General features: G+C 51.4%; 1 protein-coding gene across 1 annotated transcript in view; it reads left to right on the forward strand.

Moving 5' to 3' along the window:
• LOC144770007 (E3 ubiquitin-protein ligase TRIM39-like) overlaps window positions 1–17,731 on the forward strand; it is an 86,403-nt gene extending 68,672 nt beyond the window's left edge. The window contains exon 5 of the mRNA XM_078654200.1: window positions 17,253–17,731. Coding sequence (XP_078510326.1) covers window positions 17,253–17,731 — 479 coding nt within the window. The remainder of the gene's footprint in view (window positions 1–17,252) is intronic.
• The last annotated feature ends 276 nt before the right edge of the window (window positions 17,732–18,007 follow it).

Genomic DNA, 18,007 nt, shown 5'->3' on the forward strand with positions numbered 1-18,007 from the left:
CTGGTTCGCCCCTTGCCTGCGCCCTTGTAGACAAAGGATTTCTATGTATAAAAAGGGGCTGTGTCCCCTTGAAAAATGTTCTTCCTGATCCTACCTTGAGGTGGGCCTGCTGCTGCTGGCCGCCAGGAGGACCGCCACTGGGGATTGCCTCCCTGCCTGGAGGGCCCTATGAGCTGGCCCCTGGGCCCAGCCTTTGCCCCCCACCTCATACAAGAACTTTCCTGGACTTTTGGATTCCTGCCTGCCAGACCCTGGGAAGCGCTGGCCTCCCCCTGCTGAAAATAGCGCATTTGCACCTGGGACCTGAATAGGGCTGGGCTTTCCCCACACAATGCTGGCTCTGCCCCCTGTGGTGCGACTGATGTCCCTAGCCTGACTAGTGAATGGTGAGAGGGGCTGAGCATACCAGAGTGCTCCAAAACCAGCTGCGACTGGTTTTCCCCCGACCCTGCACCTAAGGACAAAGGGTTTCTGTGTATAAAAAGGGTCTGTGACCCCTTATCAAAGGTTCTCTTGCCTGATCCTAATTGGAGGGGGGCCTGCTGCTGCTGGGCGCCAGGAGGACCGCCACCGGGGACTACCTCCCTGCCTGGAGGGCCCTGTGAGCTGGCCCCTGGGCCCAGCCTTTGCCCCTCCACCTCCTGAAGGACCTTGGACTGGTGACTTTGTTTCCTAAAAGCCCTGGAAGCGCTTTATCCTCCCTAAAGCAAAGCCCCTTACTTTGCAGGAGGAGCGCTGGATTTGTCAGCCTTGCAGCGCTGGGCTGCCGCGTGTGGAGAGATTCTCCCGGTCTAGGAATTCCCCCCCCTCTCTCGTGCTTACTAGAGCCGCGGGTGCCCACCCCGCATTTCCTGCCGCATTTGGGGGAATTCAATTATCACCCCGCGATTTTGCTGGTTTATTTGCCTAGCAGGTGCCCACCACGCCAGGGACCTGGTGCCCGTGTGTTTTTTTATATATCTATCCCTAGCGGGTGCCCACCCCGCCAGGGACTCCGTATTTTACCGGGTGCCCAGCCCGGATTGCCACCGACGAACAAAACATCCCTACGGGCCGCCGCTCTGCCCACGGCGACCCGGAAGCGCCCTAACCCGGAAGCAGCGGGCCGGCCATTCCCAGCACGGCCTGTCCGGAAGAACCGCGGCGCGAGGAGAAGAGGGGGCTGAAGGCGCAGGTGGGTCTCCGGTGCTGGAAGAGAGCCCCGCGCTGCCAAAAGAAGAATCCCGCAGCCGGCGCCTCCCACGGGGCTCCCAGGAGTGAGGGAGAGCCCCATGGTGACCAGCCAAGAAGGAATCCCCGAGGCAGGGCTCCCGCAACCGCGGTGCGAGCCCTGCTGTCCGACCGTGAGGAGGCGCCAAAGGAGTCCCGGTGAGTGGGGCTCCGGTTTTGCAGTGCGGAGGGCATTTGTGATTTTTAGCCCTGAGAGGCTCCTGGGCATTCTGGTATTTTGAGTCCCCCGAGCCGGACTCCCACGATTCCAGGGGCCTTTGTCTTCTTCTGGGGAAGTTGTCCAGAGCCCACGAGAGGCTCCTGGGCATTTGCTGATCTAGAGTCCTCCGAGTGGGACTCCAACCACCCCGGGGGCATTTCGGGAGGTGGAGCGGCCCCGGCTGGCAGCGGGCCGCTCCCCCCACCGTGAGCAGCATTTCTTCTGAGCCCACGAGAAGCTCCATGAGGCATTTGTGTATTTAGAGCCTGCGGGCTCCAATGCTGATTTGGGGCATTTTATTGGTCAGAGCCTGTGAGGCTCCCCCGGGCATTTCTTTATTCAGAGCCGGAGAGGCTCCCACGTGGTTTTGGGCCCCATTGGTTGTTTCTAGAGCCCAAGAGAGAGCCAGGAGGCACGCTGGTGCCAGGCTCAGTCCTACAGCTGTCCAGCACTTAGTGGGCATCTGCTCCGTTTAGGAACCTCTTGCGCACTCTGCTTTGGATGCCTGCGCAGCCCTGCCCTGACTCTGCTGGTCACAGGGCGTTTCAGCCCCTGAGAGGCCAGATGGCCTGGGGACAATTTATGTGGTTATGCCCTATGTGATATTTTGCGCAAATGTGATACCTGCCTAATGTCATTTCTGCATCATGTGTAATGTCTTTATGCCTATACCTCTGAATGTAGTGTGATGCTTAGGAGGTTGTTTTTCCTAGTATAGTGATGCTTGTGAGTTCATGATTCCCTGCGTGATATTTTCCTAAGGTGGTTAGGGTTGCGTAGGTGGTACTTACCTCTTACCAGTGGTTACTGGTTGTGTGCTACATTTTCTATTTTTGTGCTACAGTAATTATTGTTCTCTGTTCTAAGCGCTATTCCTACAAGTATTCTAGTTCTAAAAGTGCCTATTCCTGACAGTGGCCCACGTGGCCCTGTCCCATGTTCATAATCCCCTGTAAATTCTGCCCGTGCCTATGGCACATTGTAAAGTATGTATTTATTATCTAATGTGTTTGTTATAATACAGAGGCTATTTTTATATTTAACCTTGCGTGGAGTTTCCTTTGTGGTGGGCCTTGGGTGTTGTTGCTGGTGGGTGTGCGCGCAAACGCTTTACACCTTGCCTCCGAGATAAGCCTTACTGCTCGTGCCAAGCTACCAAGAGGGTGTGCAGGGGTTATCTTGGCGGGTGACTTCCTTGCCCTGACCTAGAATGGTGGTTTCTGCCTGGCTTTGGTGCAAGCCTTAGCACACCGGAAATCGCCATTTCTAACAGGGACCATCGGCACCTAGGGTGGAGAGAGCATCAGCACCTGGGGTGTAGGGTACATCAGCACCCCAGGTGGAGGGAGCATCAGCACATGGGGGGAAAGGACCATCAGCACCTGGGGTGGAGGGAGCTTCAGCACCTTAGGTGGAGGGAGCATCAGCACCTGGGGTGGAGGGAGCATCAGCACCTGGGGTGGAGGGAGCATCAACACCTGGGGTGGAGGGAGCATCAGCACATGGGGTGAAGGGAGCATCAGCACCTGGGGTGGAGGGAGTATCAGCACCTGGGGTGGAGAGAGCATTAGCACCTGGGTGGAGGGAGCATCAGCACCTGGCGTGGAGGGAGCATCAGCACCCGGGATGGAGGGAGCATCAACACCTGGGGTAGAGGGAGCATCAGCACCTGGGGTGGAGGGAGTATCAGCACCTGGGGTGGAGGGAGTATCAGCACCTGGGTTGGAGGGAGCATCAGCACCTGAGATGTAGGGAGCATCAACACCTGGGGTGGAGGGAGCATCAGCACCTGGGTTAGAGGGAGCATCAGCACCTTAGGTGGAGGGAGCATCAGCACCAGAGGTGGAGAGAGCAGCAGCACCTGGGGTGGAGGGAGAATCAACACCTGGTGTGGAGGGTGCATCAAAACCTGGGGTGGAGGGAGCATCAGCACTTGGGGTGGAGGGAGCATCAGCACCTGGGTGGAGGGAGCATCAGCACCTGGGGTGGAAGGAGCATCAACACCTGGGGTGGAGGGAGCATCAGCACCTGGGGTGGAAGGAGCATCAACACCTGGGGTGGAGGGAGCATCAGCACCTGGGGTGGAGGGAGCATCAGCACCTGAGGTGAAGGGAGCATCAGCACCTGGGGTAGAGGGAGCATCAGCACCTGGGGTGGAGGGAGTATCAGAACCAGGGGTGGAGGGAGCATCAGCACCAGGGGTGGAGGGAGCATCAGCACCCAGGGTGAAGGGAGCATCAGCACCTTAGGTGGAGGGAGCATCAGCACCTTAGGTGGCGCGAGCATCAGCACCTTAGGTGGAGGGAGCATCAGCACCTGAAGTAGAAGGAGCATCAGCACCTGGGGTGGAGGGAGCATCAGAACATTAGGTGGAGGGAGCATCAGCACCAGTGATGGAGGGAGTATCAGCCTCTGGGGTGGAGAAAGCATCAGCATATTCAGACGGTGGCCATCTTTACCTGGAGGTGAGGGCTCATCCACTCCTTGGCTGGAGGGCACAGTAGCAGCTGTGGTGGAGAGCATATCAGCTTCATCAGTGTCGGGCATACCCAGAACCAGGGTGATGAGCGATTGAGGGCCAGGGTTGGAAGTCATCTTACCGCCTAGGGTAGAAAGGGCAACAACATGTCTGAAGCAGGGAACATCAGCATATCGTCAGCCCTGAGGGTGAAGGGCACATCAATGCCAGGGTCTGCGGGTCATCAGCACCTTTTAGAGCTGACATCAAGACCTGGGATGGAGGGAACATTAGCACCTGGACTGGAGCGTACATCATTACCAGTGATGGAGGGTGAACCAGTGGAAGGGTTGGAGCACTGGGCGTGGAGGTCACATCAGTGCATAAGTGTGACTGTGGGCTGGACTGTGACTTGTCTGATATCACACAATGTGTCATTAACTCTCTCCTCTCTGCAGTGCTGAGGTCTCCGGGAGAGACAGTGACTTGTCTGAGGTCACACAGTGTGTCATTAACTCTCTCCTCTCTGTGCAGTGCTGGGGTCTCTGGTGGGACAGCGACTTGTCTGAGATCACACAGTGTGTCATTAACTCTCCTCTCTCTGCAGTGCTGAGGTCTCTGGGTGGGACAGTGACTTGTCTGAGGTCACCCAGTGTGTCATTAACTCTCTCTCCTCTCTCTGCAGTGCTGGGGTCTCTGGGTGGGACAGTGACTTGTCTGAGATCACACAGTGTGTCATTAACTCTCTCTCTCTCTGCAGCGCCTGGGTCTCTGGGTGGGACAGCGACTTGTCTGAGGTCACACAGTGTGTCATTAACTCTCTCTCCTCTCTGCAGTGCTGGTGTCTCTGGGTGGGACATTGACTTGTCTGAGGTCACACAGTGTGTCATCAACTCTCTCCTCTGTCTGCAGTGCTGGGGTCTCTGGTGGGACAGTGACTTGTCTGAGGTCACACAGTGTGTCATCAACTCTCTCCTCTGTCTGCAGTGCTGGGGTCTCTGGTGGGACAGTGACTTGTCTGAGGCCCCACAGTGTGTCATTAGCTCTCTCTCTCTCTCTGCAGCGCTGGGGTCTCTGGGTGCGACAGTGACTTGTCTGAGGTCACACAGTGTGTCATTAACTCTCTCTCATCTCTCTGCAATGCTGGGGATTGAGAGTGGGACAGTGACTTGTCTGAGGTCACAGAGTGCGTCATCAACTCTCTCTCCTGGAATACAGGATGATCTTGGGGAAAGCGCCCCTCGTTTTTGTCACTTGGATTATGGCAACAGCTTAAATAGATTATTAATAATAAATAATCTAATATTATTAAGCCCTTTTGAACATTTAACTGATCAGTTAGAACTTAACTTTTTAAATCATTTTTCTTCCTCAACTCTTGACTATGTGTTGGTCTCTGACCCTATGAAAGACCTTTTTTTCACTTTAAGATTGTGTTTTACTCATTCAGTGACCACGCTGAAATAACCTTTTCTATGCAATCTGCAAAGAAAGTTGATTTTTTTAAATTGTACACAGAGAGATTTTTGACCAACTTAGTGTCCAACTGTTTTGGAGAGATAATGCTTTGTCTAGATCCAGTTTTACACGATAGCAGGATTTCGGATTTTGAGTTAATTTTAAATGATATTAAAAAGAATTTACCCGTGCTATCCGCAATGGCCGGCGCAAAAAATTTAGTTGGTTTGATGCTGACTGTGATAAAACATTAAAAAGTTTACATAAAGCATTGAAGTCTAAGCCCCGAAATACAATATTAGTTAAAGACTTGTGGCAATCTCATAAGAAAGCAAGAACCACCAGGCTTAAGATCTTAAAGGAAGAATGGTGGGAAAATATGCAGAAGGCTGCAATATTGAAATGCTCGCAAGCATTTTGGTCTTTTATCAACGCTCCGTTTCTAAAAGATGAGGAGGCTATGACCACAGATAACAACGTTGACCAGGAAGATTTGGTAACACATTTTGAAGGTCTTTTCGGAGCGGGAGAAAAGATAACTTTACAACTCATCTCCCAAAATGTTGAAAGAGCTGAGGTTGCTGCTAACTTTACTCTTGCAGAAACCAAATATGCTTTAAAACAATGTAAACGAGCAAAGGCACCGGGACGGATGGAGTCCCTATTGACTTGTTCTTAGATAACCAAGATCTTTGGGCTCCACTTTTAACGAATGTTGTAAATAAAATTGCCCAAACAGCTGCACCACCATTGTGGAAGGCAATGTAATTGTCCCAATATATAACAAGCATTGGCATAGCCAATAGGTCTCGCCTTTGGGACCTTATAAGTGTTTAGCCATGCAACACTTGATGTTGTTGCACCAAGGATATCGTGCTGGATAACTAAACACTTATAAGGTCCCAAAGGCAAGACCTATTGGATATGCCAATGCTTGTTTCTCTTCTGCTCTCTCACACATCGCTTTCACTGTGATGTCCTCTCTCTCTTCTGGCTCACCCACCTGCCTGTCTCCATGTCTAGAATACTGAGTGGGCTGAGACTGATGCTGTCTCAGAGTATAAAATGGGACAGAGTATGTACCAGTGCCGGAGAACGTTCAATGGGGTGGAGTACGTATGAGTTCCTTGAAGTATTCAATGGGCCGACTATGTAATGGTGCCTAGTATGTACTGGTGCAGGAGAATATTTAAAGGGGCAGAGTGTGTACCAGTGCCTAGGAGTATTCACGGAGGAGAAATATGAACCCGATGCCCCTAGGTACTCAATGGGTAGGAGTATGTGCCAAGACTCGGAGTATTTAGTAGGTTGAAACCTGCCTGAGTTTATCAATGGGGAGAACTACCCAGCAATGTCAGAGAGTATGCACTGGGCAGGAGTATGTAACAGTGGCCGAGAGTATTCAATGGAGAGCAGCATGCACCGGTGCCTTCGAGTAGTTAATGTGTTAGAGTATGCACCTCAGAGTATGCAATAGGGCAGATTATGCAACAGTGTCAGAGTACTCAAAGGACTGCAATATGAATGCATGGAGCAGAGTATGTTACAGCACCTGTGAGTACTCAATAACAAGAAGTATTACCCATTCCTGAAAAATGTAGTGGAGTATGCATCAGTGCCTGGCATATTCAATAGGCACACTGGTACCCCTTGGTGTTCAAGGGGGTAAGTATGTGGCAGTATTTGGGAGTACTAAAAGGGCTGGAGTGTGTACCTGTGGGTGAGAGTATTTAACGGGGTTTAGTCTGTAGCAGTCTTGGGGTTGTAGCTGGGGGGGTATACTCGTCCAAGACAACTGAAAAGACACAAAAACTGATGTTTATGGGCTTCATGGAGGTCTGGGGGCAGCTGCTCAATTTACCCTGTAAGTGGGGGCACGGACAGGGCAATGAGAGCACCAGACGTGAGTCAATGAGGGAGGGACACCTGCCCTCGCGGAGGTGGGGAGAATATGCATGTCCGAACCTTGGAGATACACACCGCATTGGGTGACGGCAGCGGGGTGACTGTCTGCAGGGAACGGGCCAGCCATTGCCGAAAAACAGCCTCAAAAGCAGCCCCACCAGGGTATTTACCTTGGCAACTCTTGCCTAACTTGTGATGCAAATTAAGTAATTTGTCCTGAATTGAGAAGACTGGGGAAGCCACCAGGTGTTTACTGCAAATTGTATTTACTGTTTGTGGCGCACATAATCGTGGCAGCTTCTGGCCGCTCGATAGCGGGAGGGATGGGGCGGGCTAAGAGAAGCCACATGGTGACAAACAAGATATAGTGTATACGTTTACTCCTCACACTCGCGGATCAGTGGACACTCTGAGCTCCTTGAAGTACTGTAAACTCGCTGAAATAAACAAACGCCGCATGGCCGTGAAAGCGAAAGTGATCGCGATTGCGCTGAAAGCGAAAGTGATCGCAATAACGAGCTCTGTGCTCAGCACGCGAGGGATGCACTCGCAGCAGCGTTGATTGCAGAGGCGGAGCGAGGCCCGCGCTTTGCGCGTAACCGAAAGCTGGTGGCCGGATACAGCCTTTGGAAGCATTTCCAAAAGCCACTGACTAAATGTGTTGCAGAGCAGCGCATGCGCTGACTCAGCGAGACCTAAAAAGGAAAATAGGTCGATTTGGAAAAACTACAGTCCTATCTCTCTGATTGATTCTACTGCAAAGCTAATGGGCCGACGGATTTTAAATAGACTAGAGGATTGGGCCTTGGAAAAAAATATTATTATCCCATGCCAGTTTGGTTTTACAAAAGGGAAAGGCACCGTGGATCAGTGTCTGAACCCGAGTCTAATTATAGCAAAATACACAGCTGCAAAAAAAGGTCGTCTCCATCTAGCCTTCATGGATCTGTCCGCAGCCTTTGACTGCGCGGCACAGTCTAGAGTGTGGCAGATCACGGAGGCAACGGGGAGCGACTTGAATATTATCAATATCATCCATGACCTGTACTCGGGTGCCTCAGCTTGTGTTCGCTATGGAAGGGGTGGTGAATGCACTAGATCTTTTAAACTTGCAAGAGGTGTGAGGCAGGGCTGTGTTCTTGCCCCTTTTTATTTGCACTCTATACCAACGGTGTGGAATCTGCATGGTTAGATTCCACTCCGGATGTCCCTTATATCAATTCAGCACAGGTCCCAATTCTATTATATGCAGACGATGCTGTGCTTCTAGCTCGTACTAATAATGCACTGCGCGGCCTAGTCCTGGAATATACGACATTTATGAATAACCTTGATATGAAAGTTAATTATTCAATGTCCTTTATTCTAGTAGCAGGTACTAAGCAGCTAAATCTTCCGCAAATTATTACTGAAGTGGGAAAATTGGGAGCTGTTGACTGTTTTAACTACTTGGGGATAATGTTTGACCCTCAAGCTAATTGGCAAAATATGATTACTAATAGAGGGTCACAGATGGAAAATAATATTGGGGCATTAACCAAATTTATTAAAAAAACTGGCTGAAAACCTATAGATGTAATAAAAACAGTGTATCAAGCTAAGACCATCTCTGCTGCCACCTATGGAGCAGCTGTCTGGGGAATGAGATATTTCTCAAAACTACAGATTCTTGAAGATAACTTCTTAAAAGGGGTCCTTTCTTTACCAAAGTCATGTGCAAACTATAAGTGCCACATGGAATTGGGAGCACCCTAAATTATAGATAAAATTGCATTGGCCCCTATTTTCATGTGGCACTCAGTATGGCGAAAGGAGACCCTTGCCTTAACCAGAGAGATTATGAAGGATGTTTTGAAACTAGATGGGGTGGGTAATATTACTTGGTTAACTTATGTTGAAACCACATTGAAGGCAGTTGGGCTACATCGTCTTTTTTTGGATCCTACTACTTGTTGTTCCATCTCTAAAAATGATCTAAAAGCGCAATTACTTTCTAGCAGTCAGATAAGAAGGGAAATTAAAAACATCAATTTGTCGACAGTAAAACATACTTGGCTTCTCCGAGTATAACGCAAATGGACAAAAATACAATATACCTTTCCTTCGTCACTAATTTACAGCACAGGTACATTCTGGTGAGATTTCTATTAAACTATATTCCGCTAATGTTAGGCTTCCCCGTAATGTTTATGTTGTCTCTGACCTTCCATTTTGTCCCTGTGATCAGCTGTTGGACTTGGCCCTCTCTGCAAGGTCATCCCTGAACTTTTTTGCCTTCCTCCTATATTCTCTCTGACCTGTTTTTGAAGGTTTAATGACTCTGGGCACTTTACCACTGCTGATCAGTGCTAAAGTGCATATGCTCCCCCTATTAATGTAATGAGTTTCCTTTTAAATAATTTTACTGTACTGTAATGCTTTTTAAGATATGTGTATATATCGAAATAAAGCTTCTACTACTACCTATTAAAATTGTACACATTGATAGGATTCCATGATTGGCTTATTTGGTTAACTGTCAGACCCCAGTAAAGTGCACCAGGAGTCCCAGGGCTTGTAAATCCAAATGCTGCTAGTGGGCCTGCAGCGCTGGTTGTGCCACCCACAGAAGCAGCCCTGTAAAATGTGTCTAAGGTCTGCCATTGCAGAACCTGCGTGCAGTCTGGTACTGTCATGCTAGTTGGGCAAGTGCACCCACTTGCCTGTACCTAAACCGTCCCTTAACTTCATATTAGTCACCCCTATGGTAGGCCCAAGGGCAGGGTGCATTGTAAGCCTAAGGTAGGACAAGCCCTGATGTGTGTGGCTTGTCCTAATAGTGTTTAATAATAATATATAATATATAATAATAACTGTTCTCATAGGCCAGAATGGGCTGCTGGAATTGTTACACTCTATAATCCCGACAGACTCAGAGAACATGGTGGAGAGTCAAGTTTCGTATGCCTGAACTCAGAATAATAAAATACACCTTTTAGTAAAATGTGTATTATAATATCCTGTGTTTGCAAATACTACTTTTAGAAAGTTAGTATTTGCTTGCATAACCATTTCAGCCCGCCTCTGCTAGGATATGTATCCGTTGTCTGGTTTCTGTGAGTGACAGGGCTGGGGAATTCCAGGAGACAGGCTGGGGCTGCCAGGTGGTGAATAGAGAGATTACATCAGGATGGGTGGGAGGAGTGCACCTTGACTCTGAATAGGGCTGTGTGTTGCCACCTCAATGCTGGCTCCACCCCCTGGGGAGCGTCTGATGTCTCTGCCCTGCTCACTGAAAGAAGAAGCCAGAGTCACCAAAACAAAGTACTCAGGAACTGGACTGGATTAGGCAAAGGCCCCCCTGGCCTGAAAGAACAAAGGATTTGATTTTGGGTATAAGAGTAGGAGCCCTGCTCCTAAGGATTCAGATCCTGTTTGACCATGAAGAACCTCAGCCCGACTAGAAGGACCTGGAGAAGCTGAAGGGGGAAGACTGTCCCTGACCTGGGGGACTGGCCTGCAGTGGGTGCCTTGCTGAAGAAAGGAGAGGAATAGGCTGAGAAAGTTTTTTCAGAACTTGTGCTTTAAACAATCTCCAAGGGCTTGGAACTGAGCTTGCCCCCTGAACAGAGTCCCAGGATCATTGGACTCTCCCCTGCCTTCCCTGATGAGTTGCTGGATTTCTGCCTGATCTCCTGTGCCGCTGGGGCCACGATGTGAAGTGCGCCTCGCTTCCCCTGCTGTGCAGCCTGTGCCTGGCGCCCCGCCACGAGTGATGCCGCTCATACCTGAGCCGTGTCCGCCACGTCCCGCTGGGCCGCCCTCACCCTGCCTCCCTCTCCTCCCTGAGCCGCACTGCTCTCTTCGCCACCCCAGCTGCTGGGAATTGGACTGGAGTACTGTGCGAGGCAAGGAAAGGCCCGTACGCCTGGAGCGTACCCGCCGCCTCTCTCTTCGCTCCGGATTCCCCAGATCCCATCGCACCCAGGTACCGGCCCTTACGTCCCATACAGGCCGCCTCGTGCCGCATTGCTCGCATCTCACCAGCAACCCTAACGGAAGGTATGGCGCCTACGCTGTACAAAGCACCACTGCCTCCCCAACGCCTCGTCCCCATTGGTGCAGGACTTCAACGCCAACGAGCCGTGACTCGCACCTCACAAAGTGGACTTTGCCGCGCGGACGCCAAGGGCTTCACCGCACCGCCCGTGCCGGATTCCACCAACAGAAAGGTACTGTGTTCGATTTGCCCTTGCAGCTGGAACGCGGGCCGTACAGAAGCGTCTGCTTCGCGCCCGTGACTCTGCAGCTCAATTTCCCATCGCAGGGCCAAACACATTGCTGTGAATCGCACAGACTGTTTTAAAATGTGCACCGTCCCCAGAAATCTTACCTAGAAAGAAATGTGGCCTATTTTTAAGCGTGATTGGTTCTTGTACTAAGTCTTCTTGAATGCATATAAAATATCTATTTTTACATAAAAACCTAGACTGGTGTCCATTTGTGGTGTTGTCATTTAGTTACTGTGTGTGCACACAAATGCTTAACCTCTGATGCCCTGAGATAAGCCTTGTCTGCTTGCGCCACACTACCTAAAGGGTGCGCAGGGGTTATTTTAGAGGGTGATCCCCTTATCCTGACTAGAGGAGAGGGTCCCTGCTTGTCACAAGTAATTACCTGTGCCAACCAGAGACCCCCAAATCTAACATCAGCGATCAGTACAGAATGATTTACACTTTTTGTTTTTCTGTAAATTTTATTCTGATGAAAGGAAATGATTTATTATTCCCAGTATGCGTAAAATGAACTTCAAACAGTGTTGTGTTGCCCTTTATTACCTGCAACTATTACCTGACCCTTTCATCTGTTTCTCTTTGGCGTCCTTTCTGTTATCTGCCTTAAAAAAGAGACGTTCAATCTGCTAAAATTATATTCCTAATAATGAATCAATTTTATTGTATTGTGTAAATAACTATGAATTTAGATTTTAATGTAATGATTTTTATATTTTTTATACTTTATTGTAATGCTGTGAAATGCTGTGAAATGCTGTGAAATGTTTTTAACTGGTTTTTATGCCTACATTGTGTTTGCGAAATAAAGTTGTTCTGACTGAACTCTCTCCCCTCTCTCTGCAGCGCTGGGGTCTCTGGGTGGGACAGTGACTTGTCTGAGGTCACACAGTGTTTCATTAACTCTCTCTCCTCTCTCTGCAGTGCTGGGGTCTCTGGGAGGGACAGTGACTTGTCTGAGTTCACACAGTGTGTCATTAACTCTCTCTCCTCTCTCTGCAGTGCTGCGGTCTCTGGGAGGGACAGTGACTTGTCTGAGTTCACACAGTGTGTCATTACCTCTCTCTCCTCTCTCTGCAGCGCTGGGGTCTCTGATGGGCCAGTGACTTGTCTGAGGTCACACAGTGTGTAATTAACTCTCTCTCCTCTCTCTGCAGTGCTGGGGTCGCTGGGTGGGACAGTGACTTGTCTGAGGTCACACAGTGTGTCATTAACTCTCTCCTCTCTCTGCAGCGCTGGGGTCTCTGGGTGGGACAGTGACTTATCTGAGGTCACACAGTGTGTCATTAACTCTCTCCTCTCTCTCTGCAGTGCTGGGGTCTCTGGGTGGGACAGTGACTTGTCTGAGGTCACACAGTGTGTCATTAACTCTCTCTCCTCTCTCTGCAGTGCTGGGGTCTCTGGGTGGGACAGTGACATGTCTGAGGTCACACAGTGTGTCATTAACTCTCTCCTCTCTCTGCAGCGCTGGGGTCTCTGGGTGGGACAGTGACTTGTCTGAGGTCACACAGTGTGTCATTAACTCTCTCCTCTCTCTCTGCAGTGCTGGGGTCTCTGGGTGGGACAGTGACTTGTCTGAGGTCACACAGTGTGTCATTAACTCTCTCTCCTCTCTCTGCAGTGCTGGGGTCTCTGGGTGGGACAGTGACTTGTCTGAGGTCACACAGTGTGTCATTACCTCTCTCTCTCTCTGCAGTGCTGGGGTCCCTGGGTGGGACAGTGACTTGTCTGAGGTCACACAGTGTGTCATTAACTCTCTCCTCTCTCTCTGCAGTGCTGGGGTCTCTGGGTGGGACAGTGACTTGTCTGAGGTCACACAGTGTGTCATTAACTCTCTCTCCTCTCTCTGCAGTGCTGGGGTCTCTGGGTGGGACAGTGACATGTCTGAGGTCACACAGTGTGTCATTAACTCTCTCCTCTCTCTCTGCAGTGCTGGGGTCTCTGGGTGGGACAGTGACTTGTCTGAGATCACACAGTGTGTCATTAACTCTCTCTCCTCTCTCTGCAGTGCTGGGGTCTCTGGGTGGGACAGTGACTTGTCTGAGGTCACACAGTGTGTCAGTAACTCTCTCCTCTCTCTGCAGTGCTGGGGTCTCTGGGTGGGACAGTGACTTGTCTGAGGTCACACAGTGTGTCATTAACTCTCTCCCCTCTCTCTGCAGTGCTGGGGTCTCTCGGTGGGACAGTGACTTGTCTGAGGTCACACAGTGTGTCATTAACTCTCTCTCTCTCTGCAGTGCTGGGGTCCCTGGGTGGGACAGTGACTTGTCTGAGGTCACACAGTGTGTCATTAACTCTCTCCTCTCTCTCTGCAGTGCTGGGGTCTCTGGGTGGGACAGTGACTTGTCTGAGGTCACACAGTGTGTCATTAACTCTCTCTCCTCTCTCTGCAGTGCTGGGGTCTCTGGGTGGGACAGTGACATGTCTGAGGTCACACAGTGTGTCATTAACTCTCTCCTCTCTCTGCAGCGCTGGGGTCTCTGGGTGGGACAGTGACTTGTCTGAGGTCACACAGTGTGTCATTAACTCTCTCCTCTCTCTCTGCAGTGCTGGGGTCTCTGGGTGGGACAGTGACTTGTCTGAGGTCACACAGTGTGTCATTAACTCTCTCTCCTCTCTCTGCAGTGCTGGGGTCTCTGGGTGGGACAGTGACTTGTCTGAGGTCACACAGTGTGTCATTACCTCTCTCTCTCTCTGCAGTGCTGGGGTCCCTGGGTGGGACAGTGACTTGTCTGAGGTCACACAGTGTGTCATTAACTCTCTCCTCTCTCTCTGCAGTGCTGGGGTCTCTGGGTGGGACAGTGACTTGTCTGAGGTCACACAGTGTGTCATTAACTCTCTCTCCTCTCTCTGCAGTGCTGGGGTCTCTGGGTGGGACAGTGACATGTCTGAGGTCACACAGTGTGTCATTAACTCTCTCCTCTCTCTCTGCAGTGCTGGGGTCTCTGGGTGGGACAGTGACTTGTCTGAGATCACACAGTGTGTCATTAACTCTCTCTCCTCTCTCTGCAGTGCTGGGGTCTCTGGGTGGGACAGTGACTTGTCTGAGGTCACACAGTGTGTCAGTAACTCTCTCCTCTCTCTGCAGTGCTGGGGTCTCTGGGTGGGACAGTGACTTGTCTGAGGTCACACAGTGTGTCATTAACTCTCTCCCCTCTCTCTGCAGTGCTGGGGTCTCTCGGTGGGACAGTGACTTGTCTGAGGTCACACAGTGTGTCATTAACTCTCTCCTCTCTCTACAGCGCTGGTGTCTCTGGGTGGGACAGTGACTTGTCCGAGGTCACACAGTGTGTCATTAACTCTCTCTCCTCTCTCTGCAGCGATGGGGTCTCTGGGTGGGACAGTGACTTGTCCGAGGTCACACAGTGTGTCATTAACTCTCTATCCTCTCTTTGCAGCGCTGGGGTCTCTGGGTGGGACAGTGACTTGTCTGAGGTCACACAGTGTGTCATTAACTCTCTCTCCTCTCTTTGCAGCGCTGGGGTCTCTGGGTGGGACAGTGACTTGTCTGAGGTCACACAGTGTGTCATTAACTCTCTCCTCTCTCTGCAGTACTGGGGTCTCTGGGCGAGACAGTGACTTGTCTGAGGTCACACAGTGTGTCATTAACTCTCTCTTCTGCAGTGCTGGCGTCTCTGGGTGGGACAGCGACTTGTCTGAGGTCACACAGTGTGTCATTAACTCTCTCCTCTCTCTGCAGTACTGGGGTCTCTGGGCGAGACAGTGACTTGTCTGAGGTCACACAGTGTGTCATTAACTCTCTCTCTCTCGCTGCAGTGCTGGTGACTCTGGTGGGACAGTGACTTGTCTGAGGTCACACAGTGTGTCATTAACTCTCCTTCCTCTCTCTGCAGTGCTGGGGTCTCTGGGTGGGACAGTGACTTGTCTGAGGTCACACAGTGTGTCATTAACTCTCTCTCCTCTCTCTACAGTGCTGGGGTCGCTGGGTGGGACAGTGACTTGTCTGAGGTCACACAGTGTGTCATTAACTCTCGCTCCTCTCTCTGCAGTGCTGGGGTCTCTGGGTGGGACAGTGACTTGTCTGAGGTCACACAGTGTGTCATTAACTCTCCTTCCTCTCTCTGCAGTGCTGGGGTCTCTGGGTGGGACAGTGACTTGTCTGAGGTCACACAGTGTGTCATTAACTCTCTCTCCTCTCTCTGCAGTGCTGGGGTCTCTGGGTGGGACAGTGACTTGTCTGAGGTCACACAGTGTGTCATTAACCCTCTCTCTCTCTGCAGTGCTGGGGTCTCTGGTCGGACACTGACTTGTCTGAGGTCACACAGTGTGTCATTAACTCTCTCCTCTCTCTGCAGTGCTGGGGTCTCTGGGCGGGACAGTGACTTGTCTGAGGTCACACAGTGTGTCATTAACTCTCTCTCCTCTCTGCAGTGCTGGGGTCTCTGGGTGGGACAGTGACTTGTCTGTGGTTACACAGTGTGTCATTAACTCTCTCTCTCCTCTCTCTGCAGTGCTGGGGTCTCTGGATGTGACAGTGACTTGTCTGAGGTCACACAGTGTGTCATTAACTCTCTCTCTCTCTCTCTGCAGTGCTGGGGTCTCTGGGCGGGACAGTGACTTGTCTGAGGTCACACAGTGTGTCATTAACTCTCTCTCTCTCTCTCTCTGCAGTGCTGAGGTCTCTGGCGGGACAGTGACTTGTCTGAGGTCACACAGTGTGTCATTAACTCTCTCTCCTCTCTCTGCAGTGCTGGGGTCTCTGGATGGGACAGTGACTTGTCTGAGGTCACACAGTGTGTCATTAACTCTCTCTCTCTCTCTCTGCAGTGCTGGGGTCTCTGGATGGGACAGTGACTTGTCTGAGGTCACACAGTGTGTCATTAACTCTCTCTCTCTCTCTCTCTGCAGTGCTGGGGTCTCTGGCTGGGACAGTGACTTGTCTGAGGTCACACAGTGTGTCATTAACTCTCTCTCCTATCTCTGCAGTGCTGGGGTCTCTGGCTGGGACAGTGACTTGTCTGAAGTCACACAGTGTGTCATTAACTCTCTCTCCTCTCTCTGAAGTGCTGGGGTCTCTGGGTGGGACAGTGACTTGTCTGAGGTCACACAGTGTGTCATTAACTCTCTCTCCTCTCTCTGCAGTGCTGGGGTCTCTGGGTGGGACAGTGACTTGTCTGAAGTCACACAGTGTGTCATTAACTCTCTCTCCTCTCTCTGCAGTGCTGGGGTCTCTGGGTGGGACAGTGACTTGTCTGAGGTCACACAGTGTGTCATTAACTCTCTCTCCTCTCTCTGCAGTGCTGGGGTCTCTGGGTGGGACAGTGACTTGTCTGAAGTCACACAGTGTGTCATTAACTCTCTCTCCTCTCTCTGCAGTGCTGGGGTCTCTGGGTGGGACAGTGACTTGTCTGAGGTCACACAGTGTGTCATTAACTCTCTCTCCTCTCTCTCTGCAGTGCTGGGGTCTCTGGGTGGGACAGTGGCTTGTCTGAGGTCACACAGTGTGTCATTAACTCTCTCTCCTCTCTCTCTGCAGTGCTGGGGTCTCTGGGTGGGACAGTGGCTTGTCTGAGGTCACACAGTGTGTCATTAACTCTCTCTCCTCCCTCTGCAGTGGTCGGGTCTGAGAGTGGGACAGTGACTTGTCTGAGGTCACACAGTGTGTCATTAACTCTCTCTCCTCTCTCTGCAGTGCTGGGGTCTCTGGGTGGGACAGTGACTTGTCTGAGGTCACACAGTGTGTCATTAACTCTCTCTCCTCTCTCTGCAGCGCTGGTGACTCTGGATTCAGACACAGAGAATGAAGATGTGATTCTGTCAGAGGACGGGAGACGCGTGACACGGACAGACCCTCGCCGGACACTTCATACCTCTGTGCGGGGGCGGGAGGGGTTCACCTCCGGGAGGCATTACTGGGAGGTGCAGATCTTGCAGGAGTGGGAGGCAGTGGGGGTCGCGGGAGAGGCTCTGAGAGGGGGGGCAGATACCGTAGAGCTCCCTGAATGTAGGGGCTGGGGTGTGCCTGGGACGGATGGTGCTCGGCGCTGGAGTCTCATCTTCTCCCCCTCCCGTGTATACCCCCGTCTGCCCCCCCTGAAGCTGGGGTTGTACCTGGACTATGAGGGGGGGCGGGTTTCTTTGTACAATGCAGACACCTTGAAGCATCTCTGCACCTTCAAACACACCTTCACTGGGGGGCTGCACCCCTACTTCATCCTCGGGGCTCAGACAGAGCTGCGCCTGGTATAACAGAGCCAGGGCCGGACTGGGAACCGAAACCGGCCCTGGCAAAGTGCTCGGCGGGTCCTCTCCCCCCGAGGGCAGGTTGGGGGGTGCGACCACGCTCTTTGCTAGGGCCGGTTTTTGGCCGATTTTGTTACAGTGCCGTTTTTGCAGCTATGCTGCAAAAAACGACCCTGTAACAAAACCGGCCCCCTGGGGCCCAAAACCGGCCCTCACCCTCGCGGCCGACCGGGGGATTGCCCGGTGCCTGCAACGGCCAGTCCGGGCCTGAACAGAGCCCCC

This window comes from Lissotriton helveticus, chromosome 7 (genome assembly GCF_964261635.1).
Source record: "Lissotriton helveticus chromosome 7, aLisHel1.1, whole genome shotgun sequence".
Lineage (NCBI taxonomy): Eukaryota > Metazoa > Chordata > Amphibia > Caudata > Salamandridae > Lissotriton > Lissotriton helveticus.